The sequence below is a fragment of the Poecilia mexicana genome, unplaced genomic scaffold (genome assembly GCF_051168715.1).
Source record: "Poecilia mexicana isolate PSO_F unplaced genomic scaffold, ASM5116871v1 scaffold_15, whole genome shotgun sequence".
Classification (NCBI taxonomy): domain Eukaryota; kingdom Metazoa; phylum Chordata; class Actinopteri; order Cyprinodontiformes; family Poeciliidae; genus Poecilia; species Poecilia mexicana.
The window spans coordinates 21,761,335-21,786,627 of NW_028263384.1; the positions used below are offsets into that span (position 1 = coordinate 21,761,335).

General features: G+C 39.0%; 1 protein-coding gene across 5 annotated transcripts in view; it reads right to left on the minus strand.

Annotated features, from left to right (window-relative positions):
• Window positions 1-25,293, minus strand: part of LOC106933094 (NLR family CARD domain-containing protein 3-like) — a 38,723-nt gene that overhangs the window by 13,101 nt on the left and 329 nt on the right. The window contains exons 2-13 of one of the 5 annotated variants that reach the window (XM_088012779.1): window positions 24,434-24,565; window positions 24,058-24,174; window positions 23,501-23,644; window positions 22,178-22,297; window positions 20,151-20,229; window positions 19,762-19,990; window positions 17,871-19,629; window positions 17,477-17,650; window positions 4,875-5,048; window positions 3,079-3,252; window positions 2,436-2,482; window positions 1,393-2,329 (exon numbers count right to left, since the gene is read on the minus strand). In XM_088012779.1, coding sequence (XP_087868905.1) covers window positions 1,794-2,329; window positions 2,436-2,482; window positions 3,079-3,252; window positions 4,875-5,048; window positions 17,477-17,650; window positions 17,871-19,629; window positions 19,762-19,990; window positions 20,151-20,229; window positions 22,178-22,297; window positions 23,501-23,644; window positions 24,058-24,174; window positions 24,434-24,522 — 3,642 coding nt within the window. In that variant the 5' untranslated portion in view covers window positions 24,523-24,565 and the 3' untranslated portion in view covers window positions 1,393-1,793. Of the gene's footprint in view, window positions 1-1,392; window positions 2,330-2,435; window positions 2,483-3,078; window positions 3,253-4,874; window positions 5,049-5,217; window positions 7,010-7,146; window positions 7,417-14,725; window positions 15,804-15,920; window positions 15,968-16,464; window positions 16,639-17,476; window positions 17,651-17,870; window positions 19,630-19,761; window positions 19,991-20,150; window positions 20,230-22,177; window positions 22,298-23,500; window positions 23,645-24,057; window positions 24,175-24,433; window positions 24,566-25,293 lie in introns of those variants that run through there. The other 4 variants (XM_088012781.1, XM_088012780.1, XM_088012782.1 and 1 more) reach the window with 4 other exon arrangements.

A 25,293-nucleotide genomic window follows, 5' to 3' on the forward strand; every position in this document is an offset into this window, starting at 1 on the left:
TTAATAACATCATGTTGTTTAATTCCAGTTCATCAACAATATATAATCCTGTAATTCAGTCTTGAAACTGTAGAGATGAATCTTTGAGCTGAAATCATTAGTGAACATGTTCTCCACATGCAGATAGAGGAAACAAACAGGAAAGTTCCTGAAGACAAAGTAGCAAACAAAACTAACTTACAGTTTGTTGAAATGGTCCAAAGAAGAGTTGAAGAACAACATCTGAACAACAGACTTAAACTCAGGAGGTGGAGCTTCACCTGTGATGGAGGCGGGACAGGTAGGCAGCAGCAGGTGGAGTTCCTGGGAACTTCAAGGTTCAAAGTTTTTTTTTCCTGATCCTCAAGAAGCCATTTGGTTTCCAGCTTCAAGTCAGACATCAGAACAAAAAACACACACACACCAAACAGCAGCTCTATTTCCTGGTTTTCCTGTAAAAACCTGAGACAGCAGCAGGATTCAGTGTGTTCTCCACAGTCACAGTGTGTCTCTGCGTCCTGAAGGATCCAGTCAGCTGCAGATCTTCACCCTGCATCTGATTCTGGAGTCAAATAAATCATCTGAAAAGAAATGGAAATAAAACCTCCAGGTCACCTTCAATAGACTTTTTGTTTGAATTGATTGTCTCTTTATTTCATAGCTTTGAGTCCTTATGTTTTTAAGACTCAGTCACATGACACCAGACCTCTTGCTTGCTCTCGTGTATATTGAATATATTAAACATCTGTCAGGAATCAAAAGTTTGCTTTGACTTGAAAAGAAAGGATGAGAGCTCTCATGTCACAGCCCCCTTGACCAGATGTAGTTGTGAACACTCAGTTGTCTGATGGCTAATGGAGTGGAAAATATGTAGTTCTGTTTAGAAAACAAAAAATTGTCTTTTTAACATTTTTTGAAACCTGTCCTCTCTCGTTATTCCTGGCATCCCATGTACCTGGTTGCTCACATGTGCCAGGGCATGTTTTGGCTCAACAGAAAGAATATCTCTGGATAGTATTTTAATTGCACGTGTGACTTTATTAAACCAGTTTCACAACCATGGGGAAAGCCACATTAATTCTCCCATTAATACTTTTTTTTACTAATGATAAATTATATTAGTTAACTTCAAAACAGCCTGAAAGTCATCCTGAATCATTTTCTGCTGGTTTGGTGAGACAAAACCAGAAAGACAGCAAACTGCTATTCAGTCTGGAAGTAAAGAATCTCTTCTGGGCTCTTCTGTCACGTTCACCATGTTTTTTCATGACTTGGAAATCTGTCAAGTTGGAAGTCTTTTACTGTAATTTTTGACTTTTTTTAAGTCAACGTAAAAAAAAAATGTTTTAACGAAATAACCATTAGTTTTGCTGAAATTGTTGGACATAGGACCAGAATAGAATGAGAAGCAAATTATTCAAATCCAGAAGAAAATCTGTTTATTGCTTAAAAAACACAAATAACTGAAGTAAACATACAAAAGGAAGATTCAACATTTGAATTCAAGACATGTTTAGAAAAAAATAAACAGATAACATTTAAATAAAATGCGACTCATGAATGAACAGATAAAACCAAAAGATCATCAACATTCTGATAATCTGTGTGAAATGTTTACTGGATTTGGACAAAAGTATGTGGATTCTGGAATAATCCCAATTTAGGAGTGGAAGAGGAAGACATTTCATAGAAATCATTTAGAAGAGTTTCAACAAGAAACAGATTGAATTTATGAACCTAAAAATGTGTTTCTGAGTAAAAGACACAGACATGAAGTATCCATTAAACTGAAAGTTTCTCTGAGGGGAGGAGACTCAACTCAGCACAGACACAGAGGAACCAGAAAACCAAACTCTAAACCCAGGAATCAGAGGTTCAGTGAATGTGGTGTTGAAGGTGTGGAGGTGGATCAGAGAGTCAGAGGAGACGCTGTAGAAGGACAGAATGCCAGCAGGACAGTCCACATACACTGCTACTCTGTTAGAGATGGAGGAGGAGGAGGATATGGGTGCTTTAATGTTATTGTGCCACACAGAGTAGCCATGATGATCAGAGCATCTCAGACTCCAGGACTTATCATTTCCTCCAAACATACAGTCTTCACTGCCTCCTCTCCTCTTGATTCCTCTGTAACTCACTGATAAATAAACAACTCCTCTCCACTCGACCTCCCAGTAACAGCGACCAGTCAGACCAGTTCCACAGAGCAGCTGAGGATGCCTGTAATCAAATCTGTCTGGATGATCAGGATATGACTGAAGCTCCTCCACATGTGTCACCTTCTTGTTGCTTTCAGACAGTTTGAGATTTCTGCTCACTGTGTTTGTGTCGATGGTGAGTTGACAGGAATCTGATGGAGAGAACAACCAGTTATTGATCATTTATTGATCTTTGATGACTCCTGAATGACAGTTTGAGCTGCTTTGTTGTCATGAATCAGGTGAAAACACACTTACACTTCCTCAGACCTGGTGTCAACCATCGGCCTCCAGCAGGCTCCACCCTGAAAGGAGGAGGGGGTCAGACCATCAGCCTCTTTCAGCAGCAAACATGGACATTACATGGACATGACCTTCTCCACTTCATCTTTATATTGTGCAAAAAAATTGAAAGAAAAAAAATGCTTCTTACACAATAAACATTTATTTCAAACCCTTAAACCTCACTACCTGGAGGTTTAAGGGTAGTAACAAACTGGTTTGGTTCTATTTTTGTCCAAACTGCACAGTAACAGGATGAAGCTCCTAACCTCCACCTTACCCTATGGCTCTAAATTTTCCTGCTGGTTTTATGCTAATTTTCTTAGCTTTGTTTCTTCCTACCCTTGATGAGGCCACTTTAAAAAACTACTGCTTCTATTGTCACTTTACCTTTCTAAGACAAGGATAGAACTCAGTTTTTCTTCCCACTGTTGTAACATTCAACAAAAGGCTATAGTTAAGAATTGTAGAAGCTCTGAGTTAGAATAAATAAAACAGAGACTTTATTTAGTTTATAAATCTAAACACTCATTCCCAAACCATCTCAATCATAAATCTGAAATGACCCCACAAAGTTTCCTCTAAATGTTCGTAAATAGACTCCTGTGCTCCTCCATACCTGAGAGTTTCCAGTCTCCAGTCTGGATCCTTCAGTCCAGCCAACAGCAGCTTCACTCCTGAGTCTCCTGGATGATTGTAGCTCAGGTCCAACTCTTTCAGATGGGAGGGGTTAAAGGTCAGAGCTGAGGCCAGAGAAGCACAGCCTTCCTCTGAGATCAGACAGCCTGACAAGCTGCAGAAACATATAAGAATAAAAATGATGAAGTATGGATAGCTAAGCATCCATCCATAAGCAAACCAGAAGCATCGGTTATCAAAAGAGCCAGTGATAGAAAATACCAAAATACTTCTGATTTTAATTTGAAAACATAAATAAATAAATAAATAAATAAATAAATAAATAAATAAATAAATAAATAAATAAATAAATAAATATTGATTGTAGACACTCAGCACCAATAGTTTGAAGGGGAGATGAGAGATTCAGAACACTGCTTATAATAAATGTATGTCTTAAAAAACATGACAGTTCAGGAAACATTGTTGACAATCAATGGATGTTCTGGTATTGTAATGATCTGGGGTAATAAATCTGGAACAAAGTCATTCACATCAAATATTTTCTGTGCTGTGAATCAGAAACGCTGCTCTGTCAAAGGTGGGACACAGAACTTTATGAACAAAGAAATAACACCCAGCACCATCCCAGGAAGGATGAAAGCGGACCAGAACACCAACAAAGCTTGAAGTGGGAGCACTGTTGCCAACTTAGCAATGTTGTTGTTGTATTTAGTGACTTTTCAGACCCTGCATCAAAAGTTGCGGAGCATATTTTTGTAAACATAGCAAGAGGTCAAAATACATTGTTTACATATTTGTTAAAATTATTGCCATGTCGAGTCAGTATAATTTGAGACAGATAATTTGTGAATAGATCAAGTACCTCCACCTCCTCTCTGTGCTGTTATTTCCATCTGAAAGAATGGACTGCTGCCAGTCAAAAACAACCAATCAGAGCCAGGAGGAGCATCTTAGCCCTGTCAACCTATCTTGTGAGCACAGCTATGTGCTAATGGCGGCAAAAACACTCAATGTTACAAGTAAACAGCTTATCTGCTGTCATAGGTGGCTATGCTTTCTAGCCTTAGCAGGCTGCTATCTTAGCGTAGAGCAAGGGTGGAGGGAGGGGCACTGAGCAGCATGCACACAGGCATGATTGACAGTGCTAAGACGCTTCTGCTGACTCTGATTGTTTCACTGAGATCACTGAGAGAATGCAGAGGAGATTGATTTTTTTCTACAGATTCTGTCTCATACTGCAACAACAGTGACAGTTTTATGCAAAAAAACATTTTTATAAAAGTGAATGAAAACAGATTAGAAGCATGTGTACTAACCAAATCACTGACTCCTAATTAGAATTTCCAAAGCTAGAACAGAAACCATAAGAGGGGGAGAAATAATTTAATTAACTGTAAAAGAGGACTTTCTGGGGAAAATTTGACTTTTAAATATTAGGGAATTGAAGTAAAAGGCCAAAAAAGAACTTTGACAGTAACTTTATATAAAACTATTACTATAGTGACATTTTATCTCTTATAAGTATTTTTTACAACTGTGGGACACTTCAATTGTGTGTCATGTTATGTTAAACAGGCAACAGACAATTCAAGAATGCAACAATAAATTAATGAAGAAAACATATAATGTCATATCTGTGCCCATGATAGAAGTATGTGAAACTTTGACCCCTCTCATAGAGAAGTAACAGACATGTACAATAGAAAAATTCAAGTTGACTCTGTTCCAGACTAATGAGATTTCAAACAAAAAGTCATCATATCTGGGATTTACCTGAGAGTCTCCAGGTTGCAGTTTGGACTCTCCAGTCCAGCAGAGAGAAGCTTCACTCCTGAATCCTGCAGGTTGTTGTTACTCAGGTCCAGTTCTCTGAGACTGGAGGACTGGGAGCTGAGAGCTGAGGACAGAGCTTCACAGCTTCTCTCTGACAGGTTGCAGCCACTCAGTCTGCAGGGAGAAACAAAAACAATAAAATGACAGACATCTGAGAAATAAAGAAAACATGTACCCTAATGCACATTTCCTTGTGTAGATATATATTACAGATATAAACTGGGTCCTTGTCATCAATACTCAGATATATTTAAAGCAAACATTTAATTGTGTGTTTCCTTACAGAGCTTTGTTGGAGGCTTTAACCACTGGCAGCAGCCTCAGAAGAACATCCTCTGAAGCAGAATATTTCTTCAGATCAAACACATCCAGATCTTCTCCTGATGACAGTAAGATGAAGATCAGAGCTGACCACTGAGCAGGAGACAGTTTATCTGTGGAGAGACTTCCTGAACTCAGAGACTGTTGGATCTCCTCCACTAGAGAACGATCATTCAGTTCATTCAGACAGTGGAACAGATTGATGCTTTTCTCTGCAGACTCATTCTCACTGATCTTCTCCTTGATGTATTGAACTGTTTTATGATTGGTCTTAGAGCTACTTCCTGTCTGTGTCAACAGACCTTGTAGGAGTCTCTGATTGGTCTGCAGTGAAAGTCCCAGGAGGAAACGGAGGAACAAGTCCAGGTGTCCATTTGGACTCTGTAAGGCCCGGTCAACAGCTTTATGATGGAGCGATTTTAGTTTAGTTTTTTTAAAATATGAACACAATTTGGATGGTTGTTTTTCTTCCATTAGATTGACCCCAGAGTCAATGAATGTCTGATGGACATGAAGAGCAGCCAGAAACTCCTGAACACTCAGATGGACGAAGCAGAACACCTTGTCCTGGTGCAGCCCTCTCTCCTCTCTAAAGATCTGTGTGAACACTCCTGAGTACACTGAGGCTGCTCTGATATCGATGCCACACTCTGTCAGGTCTGATTCATAGAAGATCAGGTTTCCTTTCTGCAGCTGATCAAAAGCCAGTTTCCCCAGAGACTCAATCATCTTCCTGCTCTCTGGACTCCAGTGTGGATCTGTTTCAGCTCCTCCATCATACTTGACCTTCTTCACTTTGGTCTGAACCACCAGGAAGTGGATGTACATCTCAGTCAGGGTTCTGGGCAGCTCTCCTCCCTCTCTGGTCTCCAACACATCCTCCAGAACTGTAGCAGTGATCCAGCAGAAGACTGGGATGTGGCACATGATGAGGAGGCTTTGTGATTTCTTGATGTGGAAGATGATCCTGCTGGCCTGATCCTCATCTCTGAATCTCTTCCTGAAGTACTCCTCCTTCTGGGGGTCATTGAACCCTCTGACCTCTGTCACCATGCCAACACACTGAGGAGGGATCTGATTGGCTGCTGCAGGTCGTGTGGTTATCCAGAGGAGAGCAGAGGGAAGCAGTTTCCCCCTGATGAGGTTTGTCAGCAGAACATCCACTGAGCTGGACTCTGTAGCCTCAGTCAGGATCTCCTTGTTGTGGAAGTCCAGCGGAAGTCGACTCTCATCCAGGCCATCAAAGATGAACAGAACCTGGAAGTGTTCAAAGCTGCAGATTTCTTTGGTTTCAGTAAAGAAGTGATGAATCAGTCCCACCAAGCTGAACTTTTTCTCTCTCAGCACATTCAGCTCTCTGAAGGTGAATGGAAATATGAAGTGGATGTTCTGGTGGGCTTTGTCTTCAGCCCAGTCCAGAGTGAACTTCTGTGTTAAGACAGTTTTCCCAATGCCAGCCACTCCCTTTGTCATCACTGTTCTGATTGGTTGATCTCTTCCAGGTGAGACTTTAAAGATGTCTTCTTGTCTGATTGTTGTTTCTGGTCTGTGTGGTTTCCTGAATGCTGCTTCAATCTGTCTGACCTCATGTTCATCATTGACCTCTCCAGTCCCTCCCTCTGTGATGTAGAGCTCTGTGTAGATCTGGTTCAGAAGGGTTGGACTTCCTGCTGTAGCGATTCCCTCAAACACAGACTGGAACTTCTTCTTCAGACCAGATTTAAGTTGATGTTGACCAACTGCAGCAAGATGCTCTAAATAACACAAATAACATGAGGAAGGAAACAAAGTCATTTTCTGAAGATTATTTGAATAATTAGTATCATCCTTAGACATCTGTAATAGGTTTTGAAATATCCATCAGGTTAAATCTTTGTAGAAATCCTCTTACTGCTCTGCAGATGGTCAGCCAGCTCCGCCTGCTTCATCCTCCTCAGGAAGTTCAGTGTGATCTTCATCATTGCCTCTCTAGTATCCCATCTCTGCTCTTCATCTTCACCTTCCAACTCCTCCTCATCATCTCTCTGTCTCTCAGAGCATTCTGGGTCATCTGGACTCAGAACCTTCTGGATCTTCTTTAACTCGTTCTTCACAAAAATGACAATGTTGTCCTCTAGCAGCTGGAACAGAATAATATATGAAGAATACATTATACCTAAAATTATGAAGTCAAACATCAGATTCATACTGGACAGACTGACAGTCTATTTGTTCACATATTGCAGCATGGAGAAGGTGGAACAGAGCCTTTGGAAAAGTAGTTGTTGTTCATGTACAGACCATAAATATGGAGTCCAGTTGTTTTTGGTGCTGCTGGGCAGACGGACCACTGGGAACCTCTGAGCTCTCCTGATCCACTCTGGGGAGCATTCATAAAAAATACGCTCAAAATCTTTCTTTCCACACAGAGACAAACTCATTAGGTCCCACCAAACAAAGGCAAACTATTATTCATTGTCCACAGAGAGAAGAACACACATTACATGTCAGAACTGGCATTGAAGTTCCTCAGAAATTATTTATGGGACAGAACTCTAAATGCTTCAGTTAATCTTTCACAATGACTTTGGAGATCACCCCATGTACCTATAGTGGCCCCTACTTTATTTTCCATTTCTATAAATGAGTTGGGGTAGGGGTTAAATGCAGCCGCAGTACATTTATTTGTTGAAGACAGATATTTGTAGAACAGCAGCACCTCTATTGTAGTTGAGCTTTTATATAATGCAGTCATTGCGTAATCTAAAACTGGTTCTTATCTCAATGAAGACTGGATTTATGACTTTCACTTTAGACAAGTTATCCTTTTCACTAACACTAGATGGAATAAGTATAGAGAATCTGACTCCATTCATGTACTTGTGGGTATGGCTAGAGGACAAACCTTTCTTTGACATTCATATTGATAATCAGTGAAAAAATAAAATACAACTTACAACTTAACTCTGATTTTTTTAGGTGCCTTCTTTTTGAATCTAGACAAAAACTTTCATAAATGTTTGGTTCTCTTGGCACTGGATCATAGTGATAGTATTTTTAGGAATTACTCTACCACTCTATTGAAAAGACTGGACTGACCACCATCCTTTACTACACAGTGCATCATCTTGTTAAAATTGTTTTTAAAAACCAAGCCCATTTCAAAAGTACTTTTTAATGTTCCCAGAGTGAAAACAGAATTTTGTAAAACTTTTCATTGGAGTCAGTTTCAAAATGCCATAATTTAAGACATATTTTTAAGGTTTTAAGTTGTTATTAATCCATATAATTAGCTGCATATTCTATAAATTGCTTAATGTTGGCAACTAATCAATAAAGCCCAAATAAAGAGGATCTGATGCAGCAGCATCCAGGATGTTTCCTCTACACAAACTGTTTTACATTTGGACATATGGGAGAAAAAGAGATGGATTCACATTAACACATGTTGGAAGAAAAACATTTCAGACTGACTCAGTTTACGCAGCTCACCTGTCTAAAGGTCGGTGTGGTTTAAATTTAACAGGAAGATCCTTGGACCAGTCACTCTTAAAAGACACAGAGCTGGGTTCAGGTTCAGGTCTCCTGATCCTGACAGAAAAACAAAATTCTCTCATTTAAAATCTTGAAATTGGAAGTAAAATTCAATTTTAATACTCTAAATAACTGTATGTCCAAACAATGCTTGTAAATTAAGAGGCTGTTTCAAAAATAGAATCTAAAACATAAATTGAGATGATTTGTTTTTAAAGTAAACTCTCAATTAATTTAGCTGTCAACAATTGCCCCTTGTATCTTACTCAGGTTTATTTACATCTTGATACAGAGCAATCTGCACTAAATGAAGTTCATATATTTCTGTGAATGTGTCTGATGATAAAGGTAACCAGTCCCAATAAAAATATCCCCATTAAAACAGCTCTGAGTTGTGAAAAATATCTGTAAGTCTAGAGCAGACACTAACATGATCAATGAAACCAAATATATTCTCATATTTTCAGATTTTGAAAGAAAGATATAAAAAAAGAGAGCTAAATCTCAACACAATAAAAGTAAATCTTAAATATGGACTAAAAACAAACAGGAAAACAGTATGTTGCATGTCAGACTTGAGGTTTGTGTCAGCTTTTAGCACTTAATGCTAAAAAGGTGCAGATGTGTGAGAATAGAGTAGACCATACAATTATGTGAAAAGAACAAAGTAAAAAATACTGAACAGATCTGAAAAAAGCAGATGCAGATTTCAAATCTTCTGTAACATACAGCTCACCTGTCTGTTTCTGACGGTTTGGCTGGTTTAAATTTAACAGGAAGATCTTTGGACCAGTCAGTCTGACATGATACACAACTGGGTTCAGGTTCAGGATTGAGTCTCTGACCATTCCTGAAAGAAAAAAATATAATTGAGAACCCTTCAGTGACATTCAATTCAATATTCTAAACAATATATTGTTTTTACAATGCTGGTAAAATACGTAGCTACCTCAAAAACCAACATCTAAAGTATATGTTTTATTTGCCAGATATATTCATATTTAATTTTACAAACAACATGCCCTTTTATTATCCAGGTTTATTTGAAAACATATTTTTTGTTGGCTGAACATCTGCCTTTAAAATCTTTAAAACTGTCCTCCATTAAATTGCTCTCAATTGAAATACAGCTGGATTCTGGTTCTGGTCCAATTTCAGGATTACAACTGTGAATAAAAACAGTTTGTATTTCTGAAACCTTTTCATTCCATGTTGGACTGTTGACGTGTTTTGTGTTTGTAACACACTGAGGTGAAATCAAAGCTGATTTACCTCTAATTAGTAGAGGTTGTTATAAGTGCCTGATCAATAATGGCTGTAATTCAGATATCACTCTAGTAAATTTGTTTCATAACACATTTGTGTGTAGTGCAGTTTATTATAGTTTTTGTTATAACTGAGATAATACCATAAAAGTAAAATACATTTTGACTTGATGAAAGTTAAGTTCTATAAAAACTACACAGTTGTTTTTATTGAAAACAGCAGATGCAGATTTCATATGTTGTGAGATATAGATTACCTGTCAGTTGATGAAGGGTGGGCTGCTTTAAATTTAACAGGAAGATCCTTGGACCAGTCACTTCTAAAGGACACACAGCTGGGTTCAGGTTCAGGTTCCAGTCTTTGATGGATCCTGATCGAAAAATATTATTTATACCTTTCAGTGAAAATCATTTCCAATTATATGTTCAAACAAAGCCTGTAAAATAAGATTCTGCCTCAAGAAATTACATCTAAAATATGAGAAAAGGTGATTATCTGCTTCTGAAATACATATAGTATATTTAGTGAAATGCACTCTTATATATCATCCAGGTTTATTTAAAAGTGCACATCTTGTTGGCTTGTTTCTTTAAAACTGGATGAACTTTTCTCCAATCTGTTACTCTCCATGGACAGAGAGCTCAGCTCTGGTTCCGGTCCAGTTCCAGGTTCATAACCATGACAATTTGTCAGCGCTGAGCTCTTCGATGGAGAAGAATCATCCAACCTTTTCATTATCGCTGTTTAAAGATGAACAGATGGAGCTTTGTGTTCGTACTGTGGTGGAATCAAAGCTGATTCACTGCTGAGCCCAGAGATTATTTCCACCTGGTCAGTGCCATTTTTTCAATTGTAACCATGATAACTTATTAAATTATACTGTGACGGTTGACAGTTTGATTTAATGACACAATATATACTAAAATTAAAGCTGCTCTGGTAGCAACAAACTACAAATAAATAAGACACCTTAATGTCTGATCAAATATGATTTATAATGAGAAACAGTCATTCACTAATCATCTCCTGATCTTCACATTTATTGTATTAACGCTGTGTGAAAAGGGCTGTGGACACTTAGAGATGGTGACCTCACCTCTGACCTTTGCTCTGACTCTCATCTTCCCCACACAGAGTGGTTTTAGAGGGAGGGACTCCCTCCTCTGTGTCCTCACACTGAACCATGCTGCTGATTTCCCATCCACATCAGTTCACACACTTTCTACCCTGAAGAGGAAACACACATTATCTGCACATCACCTCCAATCAACCTTCACATATGTGTTAAAAAGATCAGTTTCTCTTGACTCTCTAGTTCCTGTCAATGACTGTAACCAACTCTCAGACTCCATCCTGCTGAAAGGGGTGAACAACCAGGCCAACAGTCTCTGACTCATGTTAGGACCTTTTCACACAGTATTGTATTCTGGTCTTAGTTGTGTTTTCATGGAGCACAGCAGGTGAGGACCATCATGTCAATCAGGCAGAGGAGCTCAGTTTTCCACAGAATATCTTTCTCATACTGTCATCCTAAATGGTATCAAATTGAGAAGCTGTGTTGTATGGTCAGCGGTACAATAACAGCTTTCTTAGGCCATTCTCATTTAATATCTGCACCTGGTAGAGAATCATTAAAATGAACCAAAAACAAGAATATCCCTTATCATTAACCAGTCAGTCAGATGACCAGTCACATTCCCTTCAGTGTTTTTTTCCAGCTTCTTCTCTGTGGGAGGTTTATTAAACCACCAGCCCAGGAAAATCATTGACAAAAAAATCCCTCATCCCCTCTGCAATAAACCTACTAAACAAGGCAGCATAGCTGCATTCTATTAATAGCAATGTTTTAATTTATTTGTTTTCTGTATGAAAGTGGGTTATATTGTTACTTGTGGGTTTTTCACCTTCAATGAGTGTTTTTAACACTGAGTGCTGGTATACAAGAATTCTGTCCCCTTTAGGACAGACTAGAAAGTTTTTATCCATCTTATCTAACAAAAACAAGGTAATAAAAGATCAAAGTTCACAATAAACAGATGGGATCACAAAGGAAGAGCAGTAAATGGTGGATTTTATTGAACTGGGTTCTGAGGCGACAGCAACTTTTAATTCCAAAGTCCAACCAAAATAAAGTTGTATCAGATGATGGGAGCAGAATCACTCTATGATGTCCAGACTAGAAACTAGCTGGACATGTGGACGAAAACATTTTAGTGAACTAACTGATTGATGGTTCTGTTCACTCATTTTTACATTCAGTGAGTCCAGAGCATCAGTACCTCTCAGCATCAGTCCTGTTGACACATGCACAGACTCCTCTGGTTCATCAGCTGGAGGTGAAGCTGCAGTGAAACACTCAGTATGAGGAGTTCCTCCTCAGTGTGTTTGAAGGAAGACCTGAACATGTTGAAGTGGAGAACAGATCTGAACGCAAATCTCTGCTTCTGCTTCAAACAGATCTCACTAGATCTGATCGGTTAGTCTGAAGCAGAAGGCCCTGACAGATCCATTTCTCATGTCAATCCCTTCCTTTGTCACTGAACATATTAAAAAGCTAACTCAGTTATTTGCCAGTTTTTTTTTATCCAACAATCAGAGACACCAGAAGATTCCAGCTGGTGACAGAGTTCAATAAGGTGGATGTCAAAACCTGAGACTCTGAAACAAGGAGAACCATTCACATGAACTGGTTCAAAACCTCTTGGAGCCTCCAGATTCTTGGTGGTTTCATGAAAAACAATTGTTGTTTATTAAAACATTTGTCTGAAATATTAATGTAAGGAAAACAAAATGTTTTCATGAAGTTTTTTTCACCTCCTCAAACACTTATGTATTAAATCTGTACAGATGCAGATATGTACTGCACTTTGTATTCCAGTCTAAAATGTTGAATCTGAAGAAGTTTAAAGCTTTTATATTTTATAGTCTGATTCAAAACACCTTCAGGTGTTCAGCTGTTATTTCAGTCTGGACAGCAGCTGCCACAAACAACAAATATCTGACAGAGAAACATGATAAGTTCTGCTTCAATCTCTCTCTACATTTATCAACTGGACCTTCATTCTTAAAGGGACAGAAACAAGTAAAGATGACCCACAACATTTAAATATCTGCAGAATATCTAAAGATATGATTCAGTTATCAATTGGCTCTTTGTACATTTAGTGCAACTGCAGAGCCTTTAAAAATATGTTTTCTCACAGAGTCCAAGGCTTTTAGTTAGAGGTTAAAATGTGGTTTTAACTTAATATCCAGGACATTCCTCTGTTGAACAACCAGCTTTTTAGGTTTTAGACAAATCATCTAAAGCCATGAAACTTTGAGTGGGTCAACAGAGTCATCTAAATATCACAATCACCAGCTGTTCACAGTGTTGCTTGATTTCAGTTAATGCTCTAATAATCGTGTAGATTAGTCTTCAAACATCAGAGATGAAACAAACAGGAACATTCCTAAAGACAAAGTTCAATAGGAAACAAAGCAAACTTACAGTTTGTTCAAATGCTCCTACGAGTTGAAGATCATCTGAACAACAGACTGTGATACATGTGACCTGCGTCCTGGTATGAGGAGGAGCTTCACCTGTGATGGAGGCTGGACAGGCAGTAGGGGTGTGGGTGGGGGGGGCAGGTCCAGGAAACCTTAAGGCTCAAAGTCTCTTCAGTCTTTCCAGAGGCTTATTATGAACCTTTTAACGCTGCGGGTTTCTGTTTTGATCATGTCCTTGTTGTTGATTAACTTTCTTAAATTTTTCCACATTAATTAATTCCTTTGTGTTTATTAGTTTATTTATTGTTCTTTTCCCCCGATTAGTAACTTTCCTATTTAACCCTAGGAGGATCAAACCCAATGTTTTCCATGATTTTAATATTTTATTTTAAACATAAACAATGGAACTGAATCCCATTTATCTTGATACAGAGAGCTGAAGCTAATATTTAGCCTGATGTTTATTATTCTAGCCTCAGGTTTCTGTTCCTCACATGCAGATCATCGTAGTGCTGTGACTCCACTGCATCCAACTCTGATGTCGTCACTTCACAAGTGTTAAAGCTCCATTTTTCTTTGGTTTCCTGCTCATTTCTTTCCGAGGCGCTCCCGTTTTATTCAGGAAGAGCTTCAACATTCTCCAGGTCTTCTTAGATGATGAAGGAACTCAGACTGCTGACTCCACCCGGCAGGCGCTCCAGGTGACCAGAATCAAACCAACACCAAAGTCGTCCCTGCAGACCAGCTTTAGATTTGGCTCAATGTGAACATGAAGCTTCAGAAACATCTTGGTTAAAGTTTGTGTTTCAGATGTGAGATCAGAAAGTTCTGCTTTCCATCATGCCCCAGTTTTTAGTTCTGCTTTTTTCTGCTTCTTTTTCTCCACCTAACAGAGACAAGATTATTAAAATTCTTCATGGAAACGTTTGAAGTCTCAGATTATCATTCAACCTGATGTTTCTCGTTTTAGTCACAAGTTCTTTCAGATGTTCCAGATGAGAAGATGTGAGCATCTGGACTCCAGTATCACCTTAAACAGAACAATCTGGTTCTAAATCCAGATTGGACCACTTGATTTCTTTGGACCTGAGCACCTTGGGAAGAAACTGTCATACAGAAACATGAAGTGCTGTGAAACAGTATTTGCCCCTTTTAGATTTCTGCTGTTTTGTCTTTTTGGCACTGAAATGTTTAACATCAAACTGATTTTCATGTTTAATGAAGAAAATTTGGATAAATACAAAAAGCAGCTTTCAAATGATGACTTCATTCATTAAAAGAAAAACCATCCAATCTGGCTCCATGTGAGAAAGTTTTCACATCCCTTGTTAAATGATGAACTGATTAAACTGCATCTTTTAGAAAGTTTAGATAAATTTCCTCAGTAAATAAGAAAAAATAAGAGCTGATAGAAATGTACAATTTTCAGTAATTAAAAAAACTGTCTAACATTTCAATGAAATCTGACGGATGAATGGATAGAAAAAACCCAGAGAGCAAAACAACTTTTTGACATTCAGTGTGAAGCTTTGACTGGAAACAAACATAAAAACATGTGGATCCTGGAATAATCCCAGCTTCCATCTTTAAACGACTGGAAGAAGAAGAAGTTTCCAAGGAATCATTTAGAAGAGTTTCAACAAGAAACAAACTGAATCCATGAATCTGAAAACATGTTTCTGAGTGAAAGAAACAGACATGTAGAGACTGAACTATCTGTTCAACACAGAGGGAAGTCAACAGTCTTTTTAGACTCAAGTCAACACAAAAATGCTGAGGAACCAGAGGAAACTGTAATGCCAGGATACAGAGGTTCAATGAATGTGGTGTTGAAGGTGTGGAGGTGGATCAGAGAGTCAGAGGAAACATTGTAGAAAGACAGAATGCCAGCAGGCCAGTCCACATACACTGATACTCTCTGAGAGACAGAGGAGGAGGAGGAGGAGAGATGCATCTTTTTGTCATTGTGCCAGACAGAGAAACCTTCATCATCAGAGCATCTCAGACTCCAGGACTGATCGTTCCATCCAAAAATACATTCTTCTCTCCAACTGCTTACTCTGTAACTCACTGATAAATACATTTCTCCTCTCCACTCAACCTCCCAGTAACAGCGACCAGTCAGACCAGTTCTACACAGCAGCTGAGGCCAGTGGTCAAATCTGTCTGGATGATCAGGATATGACTGAAGCTCCTCCACATGTGTGACCTCCCTGTTGTCATCCGATAGTTCAAGGTTTCTGTGCACTGTGTTTGTGTCGATGGTGAGTTGACAGGAATCTGATGGAGAACAAACACAATCCAGCTGCAGTTATTGATCATTTATTGATCTTTGATGACTCCTGAATGACAGTTTGAGCTGCTTTGTTGTCATGAATCAGGTGAAAACACACTTACACTTCCTCAGACCTGGTGTCAACCATCGGCCTCCAGCAGGCTCCACCCTGAAAGGAGGAGGGGGTCAGACCATCAGCCTCTTTCAGCAGCAAACATGGACATTACATGTAAAACACATAACTGTCCTCCAGTGAGACAGGGACAGTCCAACATTGGACATGTCCACTTGTAGAAAGCCAAAAAAGAAAGGAAGAGTTGAGAGCAGGCAGACTCCTGAACTGTGATGATGAAGATATTGCAAACTGCTTTCCAAATGGACACCACAGCAATAAGCTGTCACACATCTCATTTCTCAAAACTCAGGAAAACAACAATGAAGAGGGAGGATATCCTGCAGCTTCATTTTGATGCCTGCATAGCATTTTTGGAACAATTGAAACTTTTTGCTTTCCTTGGCTTTGACGTTATTTGTGCTTATTTTAATTTTTTGTATAACTTAATGTTGACATTTTGTACAATCCTTTGTAATTTTATGTCTAAAAAAACTTTACTTACTTACTAAAACACATTTCTCCCTCTTCCACCTCCATCAGCTCCTCCATACCTGAGAGTTTCCAGTCTCCAGTCTGGATCCTTCAGTCCAGCCAACAGCAGCTTCACTCCTGAGTCTCCTGGATGATTGTAGCTCAGGTCCAACTCTTTCAGATGGGAGGGGTTAAAGGTCAGAGCTGAGGCCAGAGAAGCACAGCCTTCCTCTGAGATCAGACAGCCTGACAAGCTGCAGACACACAATTCAACAGCCAAGTCACATTCATGTTAAAAAAGCTAAAACTTAAATTCCAAACTAATTTTTAGCGCATGAACCAATACAGCTGATGAATACAAGATCATGTTGTGACGCAAATGAAACAGTTAATTTTCAGTAAAAGAGAAGCCTCAGAAAGCTGTGTTTAGTATTTTGATAAAGGCACTGTTGACAAATGTTCCAGTAATTATTCATTTTGAATTCATTCCTTCATGAGAGACTAACAAGTTTGACTTATCATTCCAGAGACACTGGAAGTGGTACCCTGATTTAACTAAATCAATTTTAACTCTATTATTAAGGAAATTATTAATACATTGTTAAGGATATTTATTCATAATTACATAGGCATTGAGGCAAATTTTGATTCCCAACAATTCCCAAAATATTTTCAGAAATCCATGTCTATATCTGTAAAAATAGAAATAATTTCAATGTCCTTAGTAAGTATACTTTTTCAACCAAAGAATCTGCAAATCTTTACTTAAAGATTTGTTTTAAAGCTGATGAATCCATTTTTTTTAAAAGCCATAATTTACCATAACATTCTCCACATATTCTGATATGACTTTGTTTTAGTTATTATTTTTTGCATCCCAAGATAAAATGGTTTTTCAACAAAGAATTTCTACAATATAATCAATAATGACTAGAATTTAAAACTTGTTGAAATGTTGCATTGCATAAATTGTTCCCTTCCTCTTATAGGCTTGGTGGCCTAATAACATTTACATCATATTTAAAAGCTGGAAAGGAAAGAATACAGTCAAAACATGATTAGTAAAATTCCACATTGGTCTCTGATTCTAACCTGAGAGTCTCCAGGTTGCAGTTTGGACTCTCCAGTCCAGCAGAGAGAAGCTTCACTCCTGAATCCTGCAGGTTGTTGTTACTCAGGTCCAGTTCTCTGAGACTGGAGGACTGGGAGCTGAGAGCTGAGGACAGAGCTTCACAGCTTCTCTCTGAGAGGTTGCAGTAACTCAGCCTAAGCACACAGGAGAAAAAATGTTAATTATTTGTAAATTACTGTTTTTATAGGTAAAATGTAAGAAAAGTCATTGAAAAAGTTTGCTGGACCATTTTTGAAGTGTCCATTCTTATGAGAACAGACTCTTTGTTAATCAAAATTAAAGAAATTTAACAACCATACTTCTAATAGTCAATCATCTAACAGTAGAAATTTTAGAACATTTCTGTTTCCTCACAGAGCTTTGTTGGAGGCTTTAACCACTGGCAGCAGCCTCAGAAAAACCTCCTCTGAAGCAGAATATTTCTTCAGATCAAACACATCCAGATCTTCTCCTGATGACAGTAAGATGAAGATCAGAGCTGACCACTGAGCAGGAGACAGTTTATCTGTGGAGAGACTTCCTGAACTCAGAGACTGTTGGATCTCCTCCACTAGAGAACGATCATTCAGTTCATTCAGACAGTGGAACAGATTGATGCTTTTCTCTGCAGACTCATTCTCACTGATCTTCTCCTTGATGTACTGAACTGTTTTATCATTGGACTGAGAGCTACTTCCTGTCTGTGTCATCAGACCTTGTAGGAGTCTCTGATTGGTCTGCAGTGAAAGTCCCAGGAGGAAACGGAGGAACAAATCCAGGTGTCCATTTGGACTCTGTAAGGCCCGGTCAACAGCTCTCTGATGGAGAGACTTTAGTTTAGATTCCTGAGATGTTTGTATTTCTTTCATCAGGTTGACCCCAGAGTCAATGAATGTCAGATGAACATGAAGAGCAGCCAGAAACTCCTGAACACTCAGATGGACGAAGCAGAACACCTTGTCCTGGTACAGCCCTCTCTCCTCTCTAAAGATCTGTGTGAACACTCCTGAGTACACTGAGGCTGCTCTGATATCGATGCCACACTCTGTCAGGTCTGATTCATAGAAGATCAGGTTTCCTTTCTGCAGCTGATCAAAAGCCAGTTTCCCCAGAGACTCAATCATCTTCCTGCTCTCTGGACTCCAGTGTGGATCTGTTTCAGCTCCTCCATCATACTTGACCTTCTTCACTTTGGTCTGAACCACCAGGAAGTGGATGTACATCTCAGTCAGGGTTCTGGGCAGCTCTCCTCCCTCTCTGGTCTCCAACACATCCTCCAGAACTGTAGCAGTGATCCAGCAGAAGACTGGGATGTGGCACATGATGAGGAGGCTTTGTGATTTCTTGATGTGGAAGATGATCCTGCTGGCCTGATCCTCATCTCTGAATCTCTTCCTGAAGTACTCCTCCTTCTGGGGGTCATTGAACCCTCTGACCTCTGTCACCATGCCAACACACTGAGGAGGGATCTGATTGGCTGCTGCAGGTCGTGTGGTTATCCAGAGGAGAGCAGAGGGAAGCAGTTTCCCCCTGATGAGGTTTGTCAGCAGAACATCCACTGAGCTGGACTCTGTAGCCTCAGTCAGGATCTCCTTGTTGTGGAAGTCCAGCGGAAGTCGACTCTCATCCAAGCCATCAAAGATGAACAGAACCTGGAAGTGTTCAAAGCTGCAGATTTCTTTGGTTTCAGTAAAGAAGTGATGAATCAGTCCCACCAAGCTGAACTTTTTCTCTCTCAGCACATTCAGCTCTCTGAAGGTGAATGGAAATATGAAGTGGATGTTCTGGTGGGCTTTGTCTTCAGCCCAGTCCAGAGTGAACTTCTGTGTTAAGACAGTTTTCCCAATGCCAGCCACTCCCTTTGTCATCACTGTTCTGATTGGTTGATCTCTTCCAGGTGGGACTTTAAAGATGTCTTCTTGTCTGATTGCTGTTTCTGGTCTGTGTGGTTTCCTGGAAGCTGTTTCAATCTGTCTGACCTCATGTTCATCATTGACCTCTCCAGTCCCTCCCTCTGTGATGTAGAGCTCTGTGTAGATCTGGTTCAGAAGGGTTGGACTTCCTGCTTTAGCGATTCCCTCAAACACAGACTGGAACTTCTTCTTCAGACCAGATTTAAGTTGATGTTGACAAACTGTAGCAAAATAATAAAACAAGGGGGGGAAATCCTCTTTTAAAAATGATTTGAAATGTGATTCCATCTCTTCAGACATTAATAAATGTCTGATTTCTCCTTCAGGTTAAATCTTTGTAGAAATCCTCTTACTGCTCTGCAGACGGTCAGCCAGATCCTCCTGCTTCATCCTCCTCAGGAAGTTCAGTGTGATCTTCATCACTGCCTCTCTGCTGCTCTTCCTCTGCTCTTCATCTTCACCTTCCAACTCCTCCTCATCATCTCTCTGACTCTCTGAGCATTCTGGATCATCTGGACTCAGAACCTTCTGGATCTTCTTCAGCTCGTTCTTCACAAAAGTGACAATGTTTTCCTCCAGCAGCTGGAACAGAATAAAATATGAAGGAAACATCAGACTGAAACCATGGAGCCAGACATCAGATCCATGTTGGACAGACTGACAGTCCTCTGGTCTATAAAGTGCAGCATGGAGACGACTGTGAACAGAACCATGGAAAAGTAGTTGTTGTTCATGTACAGACCATAAATACGGAGTCCAGCTGTGTTTGATGCTGCTGGGCAGACGGACCACTGGGAACCTCTGAGCTCTGCTGGTCCACTCTGTGGAGGAACCAGGAACAAATAGCACTATTAAATCAGTGCATACAGGGACAAACATTGTAATAGTCCATGACCTGATGTCTGAAGCTTTACTGGTCAAAGATGTCATTAAGAATCAGGAGCTCAAGAACCTTGTTGGATTTTCAGCTCAGTTCACTTTGTTTACAGCATGCCTTTTTTCTCTCTCTTTTCCTGATAATGTTTGCCACCATCTGTGACTGATTTCTTCACAGAAGAGCTGCATTTATTTCAGGAATACATTACACGCACTTGGACTATTTACTAATCAGGTAACTTCCAAATGTCATTGTGTAAGGGAATAAATATATATGGATTCAACACTTTTCAGATCTTTATTTGGAGAGGGAGTAAAGTCTCCAGTTTTCTCATTAAAACAAAAAAAGAACCAATCAGAGAGCTGCAGACCCACATAGATATTTTATGTAACAAGAGAAGGATATGAGCAGACAACTATTATACCTGACTGTAGCTATGGAAACCATTATGACTGTTGTAAGCATACAATTTTAAGAGCTATATTTCTTTTTCTGTGGCATTGTTTTGTTAAATTGTTTGCATCCCTTAGGTCAGGGGTGGGCAACTCCAGGCCTGGAGGGCCCGTCTCCTGCAACTTTTAGATGTGTCTCAACTTCAACACACCTGAGTCAAATAATGAGGTCGCTAGCAGGACTCTGGAGAACCTGACTGCACTGAGGAGGTGATTCAGCTGTTGGATTCCAGTGTGTTGGACCAGGGAGATGTCTAAGAGTTGCAGGACACCGGCCCTCCAGGACCAGGATTGCCCACCCCTCCCTTAGGTTTTCACTTTTTGTAAACTTGTCCTGGGGGGTAAGTGGGTACTGGTCATTTTTCTTCTAAATACATCCAGTTTATTTATAGATTTATTTAGTGCAAAAGCATCATCCTCACCATTGTAATGCACATATTCCTCACAGAATGTGAATGTTCAAGTGAATTTATGACTTTAAATCAACAGGGATTGACTTTTACTATATACTTTTGTGCTTTGTAGGACATGGAGTGGGCAGCTAATAATGTGGTTTTTATTCTCTTTACTGTCCTTGTCAGGTATGTGATGTGCATAAAAAAGTTCTATTTGTTCATTTCAAAAATTGTCAGACATTGTCGCCTGCCACCCCTTCTGTAAAGTTGTGTTGCAGGAGAGGACTTGGCAGTTTTTCTGTTTACTATCCTCATCAGAATAAATGTAGACACTGTCCATCTCCACAGACAAACTGCACGTTATGGCCAGTGGTCTTGTATATTTTCTTTAGCTGGCTGCAGCCCTCATCCTCCTGTGCCACTCCCTGAGGCCTACAGCAGAGCTGATTGGCTCATCAATTGTCAGCTCCACCAATCCCTGACGAGGCCTCCCTTTTTAAACCCAGACTTCCTGGGAGAAGGTGTGGTTGATTCTTTGTTGAGACAGCTTGCCATGATATTGGGTGTCTGACTGCTTTAAAATAGCTTTGTCTTTCTGTGAGCTTTTTGTAAACCTTGTTCCCAGCCTTGATAGCTTTGTCCCTGTGGGGGGTTTGTATGTAAGCTTCTAGCAGCCTACTAGAGTTTTATACTTTGATTGTTTTTGTTTAACCTTTATGGTCCAATTTTGTTTTTTAAGATTTTTGGTTTACAACTCTGATTGTTTTGTGGATTTTGTTTTAATTAGTACTTTTGGTTATACAACCCTAACTTGATTGTTGTTGATTTTCACCTTTTTATTTTCTTAAACCCAAGCAATAAATCCCAAACTGTTAAACCCTTAACAGTTTCTTTAATGTTACTTCTCCTTCCCCCTGGCTGAGCTGGGTTGTAACACTGCGTCAGAGGCAAATCCTTCACTTATAACCAGGACAATGCAGAAAAGAGAGTCTCATATTCAGATACTGTAAAAAGACTTGAGTTCATGTTAAACGATACAGCTCACCTCTCTGATGGTTCAGGTAGGGATGAATTAAAGAATACACCCATGTCTTTTGACGTGTTGCTCTTAAGGGACACACCACTGGGTTCTGGTTCATGTGTAGCTCTGAGCTTCTGATGGGCCCTGATAGGAAAAAAAAACAATAAGCACTTTCTGTTGAGTTTTGCTAATCCCTAATAATTTGAAAATTTGAGTTACAATCACTGCATATAACAGCTGCAGCTGATCCAGAACGCTGCTGCTCGCGTTCTCACTAAAACCAGGAAGATAGAGACATAACACCAGTTTTAAAGTCCCTACACTGGCTCCCTGTAGCTCAAAGAATAGACTTTAAAATACTGTTAGTTTATAAATCAATGAACGGTTTAGCACCACAATACATTAAATATCTGTTATTGCTGTACCAACCGTCTAGACCCCTCAGATCTTCTGGTTCTGATCTCCTTTGCATCCCCAGAACCAGAACCAAACGAGGAGAAGCAGCATTCAGCTTCTATGCGCCACGGATTTGGAACAAACGTCCAGAAAACTGTAAAACAGCTGAAACACTGGGTGCCTTTAAATCTCAACTTAAAACCCACCTGTTTAGAGTTGCTTACGGCAATTGATGCCTTCAATGTATTTGATGTTTTTAATGTTTTTAATGATTTTATCTTTTCCTTTTTATCTTTTTATTACTTTCTTGTTATTTTTCTTTCTCACTCTTTAAAATTATGTAAAGCACTTTGAAATGCCCTGCTGCTGAAATGTGCTATACAAATAAAATTTGATTGATTGATATAATATAGAACACAGAGCTCTATTCAACAGATGAGTGTTACTCAGCCAACTCTACAACACAGAGATGACTGTAATGAACACTTTCTGGATGAATAAGACTGATGGTTGAGACAATGTAGACATTTAAACATGATGAAAAACATTGACAAATGCTATTTAACAATCGTTCACTTGTTTAATCATGACCCTAATCAGGCATAGATGCTTCAATATTTGAATTACTTAAACTAGGAGTTGCTTAATTTTCTTGTATCTGTTTTAAATTTCATTATTTTAGGATATGATTGAACCATTTTCATAGAGGCATTTATCAGATTTTTAATAAATTTTCCTAACCCATGTGTTTTACAAGTGATTTAAGTTCCACAGTGTAGAAGAGTTAATTTCCTCACATTTTCACTGCTGTGGTTCTGGAGAACATCTGACACCCAACACTACAGTGATGAATGTGGGGAAAACGGCTCACCTCATGTTAAACTCATGTTGGAATAAAAACATTTCAAACTTACACAGTTTACACGTTTACAGCAGTTGGATTCAGCTTACCTTTCTGATGATGGTGATCCAGAAGTGTTAAAGAATATTCCCATGTCCTTTGATACATTGCTTTTAAAGGACAAACAGCTGGGTTCAGGCTCATCTGCACAGTTTTGTTTTTGATGGATTCTTCCAGAAGATCTTTGTAAAGCTCTGTATATGTTAAAAACAGAATTAGAGTGATTGCAATGAATATTACTAATATCATTGTTCAGAAAATGTAATGATTTTTTAATGTATTATTTCTGACAGTGATTATTCCTGTTTCAGATACATTCAGTACCTCAAAACAAAATAATGTACTGATTTGACTTTTGCTTTAAAATGCCAATTATGTCAAAACCCACTTCATTGTTGTATCAGCATATCAGGATTGTTCAGATACAACAGCGGAAACCATCAATACAAACATCGATATCAAACCTAATTAATATTGAGATTACAGGTAATGAAGATTGAATGAAGATTAATTCAAATAGTCCAGAACAAATTGAACAAACAAACATATTGGAATAAAAACTCATCTGCACTCTTTTTAAAAACTTGTGTTGTTGCATCCAACTCACCTTTCAGCAGCAGATGGTTGGTTGGACTGAAAGTCATTGGAACCGTTTTCTAATCCTTCACTCTTTAACAACACAGATGTTTCAGGAACATTTTCAGATCTGAGCCTCGGGTGGATCCTGACAAAAAACACATTCTGTAGTTTAATAATTTTACCTTTCTTGACTTTCAATAGTAATTATTTTGAGCCACTCTTATTATCCAAAACAATACACTGCCAGAAAATAATTTTTCAATAAAATTTCCAGATTAGCTGATTGAGGATGTTAGTGTTGAGCTGACCATCGATTCTTTTCACATAAACCACAAACAAACTTATAAAGCCTCTGCCTGGTGTTCTGTTTCTGACATACTCATTTGGAAATCCCATTGACTCACCTCTGACCTTTGCTCTGGCTCCCATCTTCCCCACACAGAGTGGTTTTAGAGGGAGGGACTCCCTCCTCTCTGTCCTCACACTGATCCATGCTGCTGAATTCACTTCAGCTCACACACACTTTTTGGCTTCACCTGCAGAGGAAACACACATCATTCATCAGCTCTGATCATCCTTTACATCATTAGAGCTGGAAAAAGACCAGCTGCTCCTCCTCTGATTGGCTCTTCTCTGCTTCATGTCAGTGTCAGTTGGATGCAGTCAGACAGCAGAGAGGCAGAGGAAGCTGCATCAGCTGCTGCACTTCTACCATCAGTCCACTAGATGGAGACACGGAGCTACATTTACATTCACTGATTCACTCTGACTGGAATGTTCATTCCATCACATTGACTCAGTTCAACATGTGACACCATTTCAGCTGATTATCAGGGTTCACAGCAACAGATTCATTATTACTGGCTAGTTTTCAGGTGACTTTAGATCAAGAAATACAAACAAAGACACATGTCAGATCCCAGCTGCTGGGAGGAGTTTTATAAAGCATAAAAGCATTAAATGTTTTCTTTTTATCATTGCTACTTAGACATGATCTTTGAATAAAATAAATAAAATGTACAACTATTATTACTATCATAATAAAGTGACTGGAACTAAAATGTACCATCTTGTAAAAGGAACCATGAGAAATCTTTGGAATGCTCTGTGACCAAAACACAAACTAAACAATGACAAAGTCATTAAATGATACCAGTTTGACTGGAAAGACTGATGGAGTTTGGGAACCAGAGACGACATTTACCTTCAGGAAATAAAAACATTACGGTCTTAATTAACAAAAACAACAAAATAAAACAAAAAA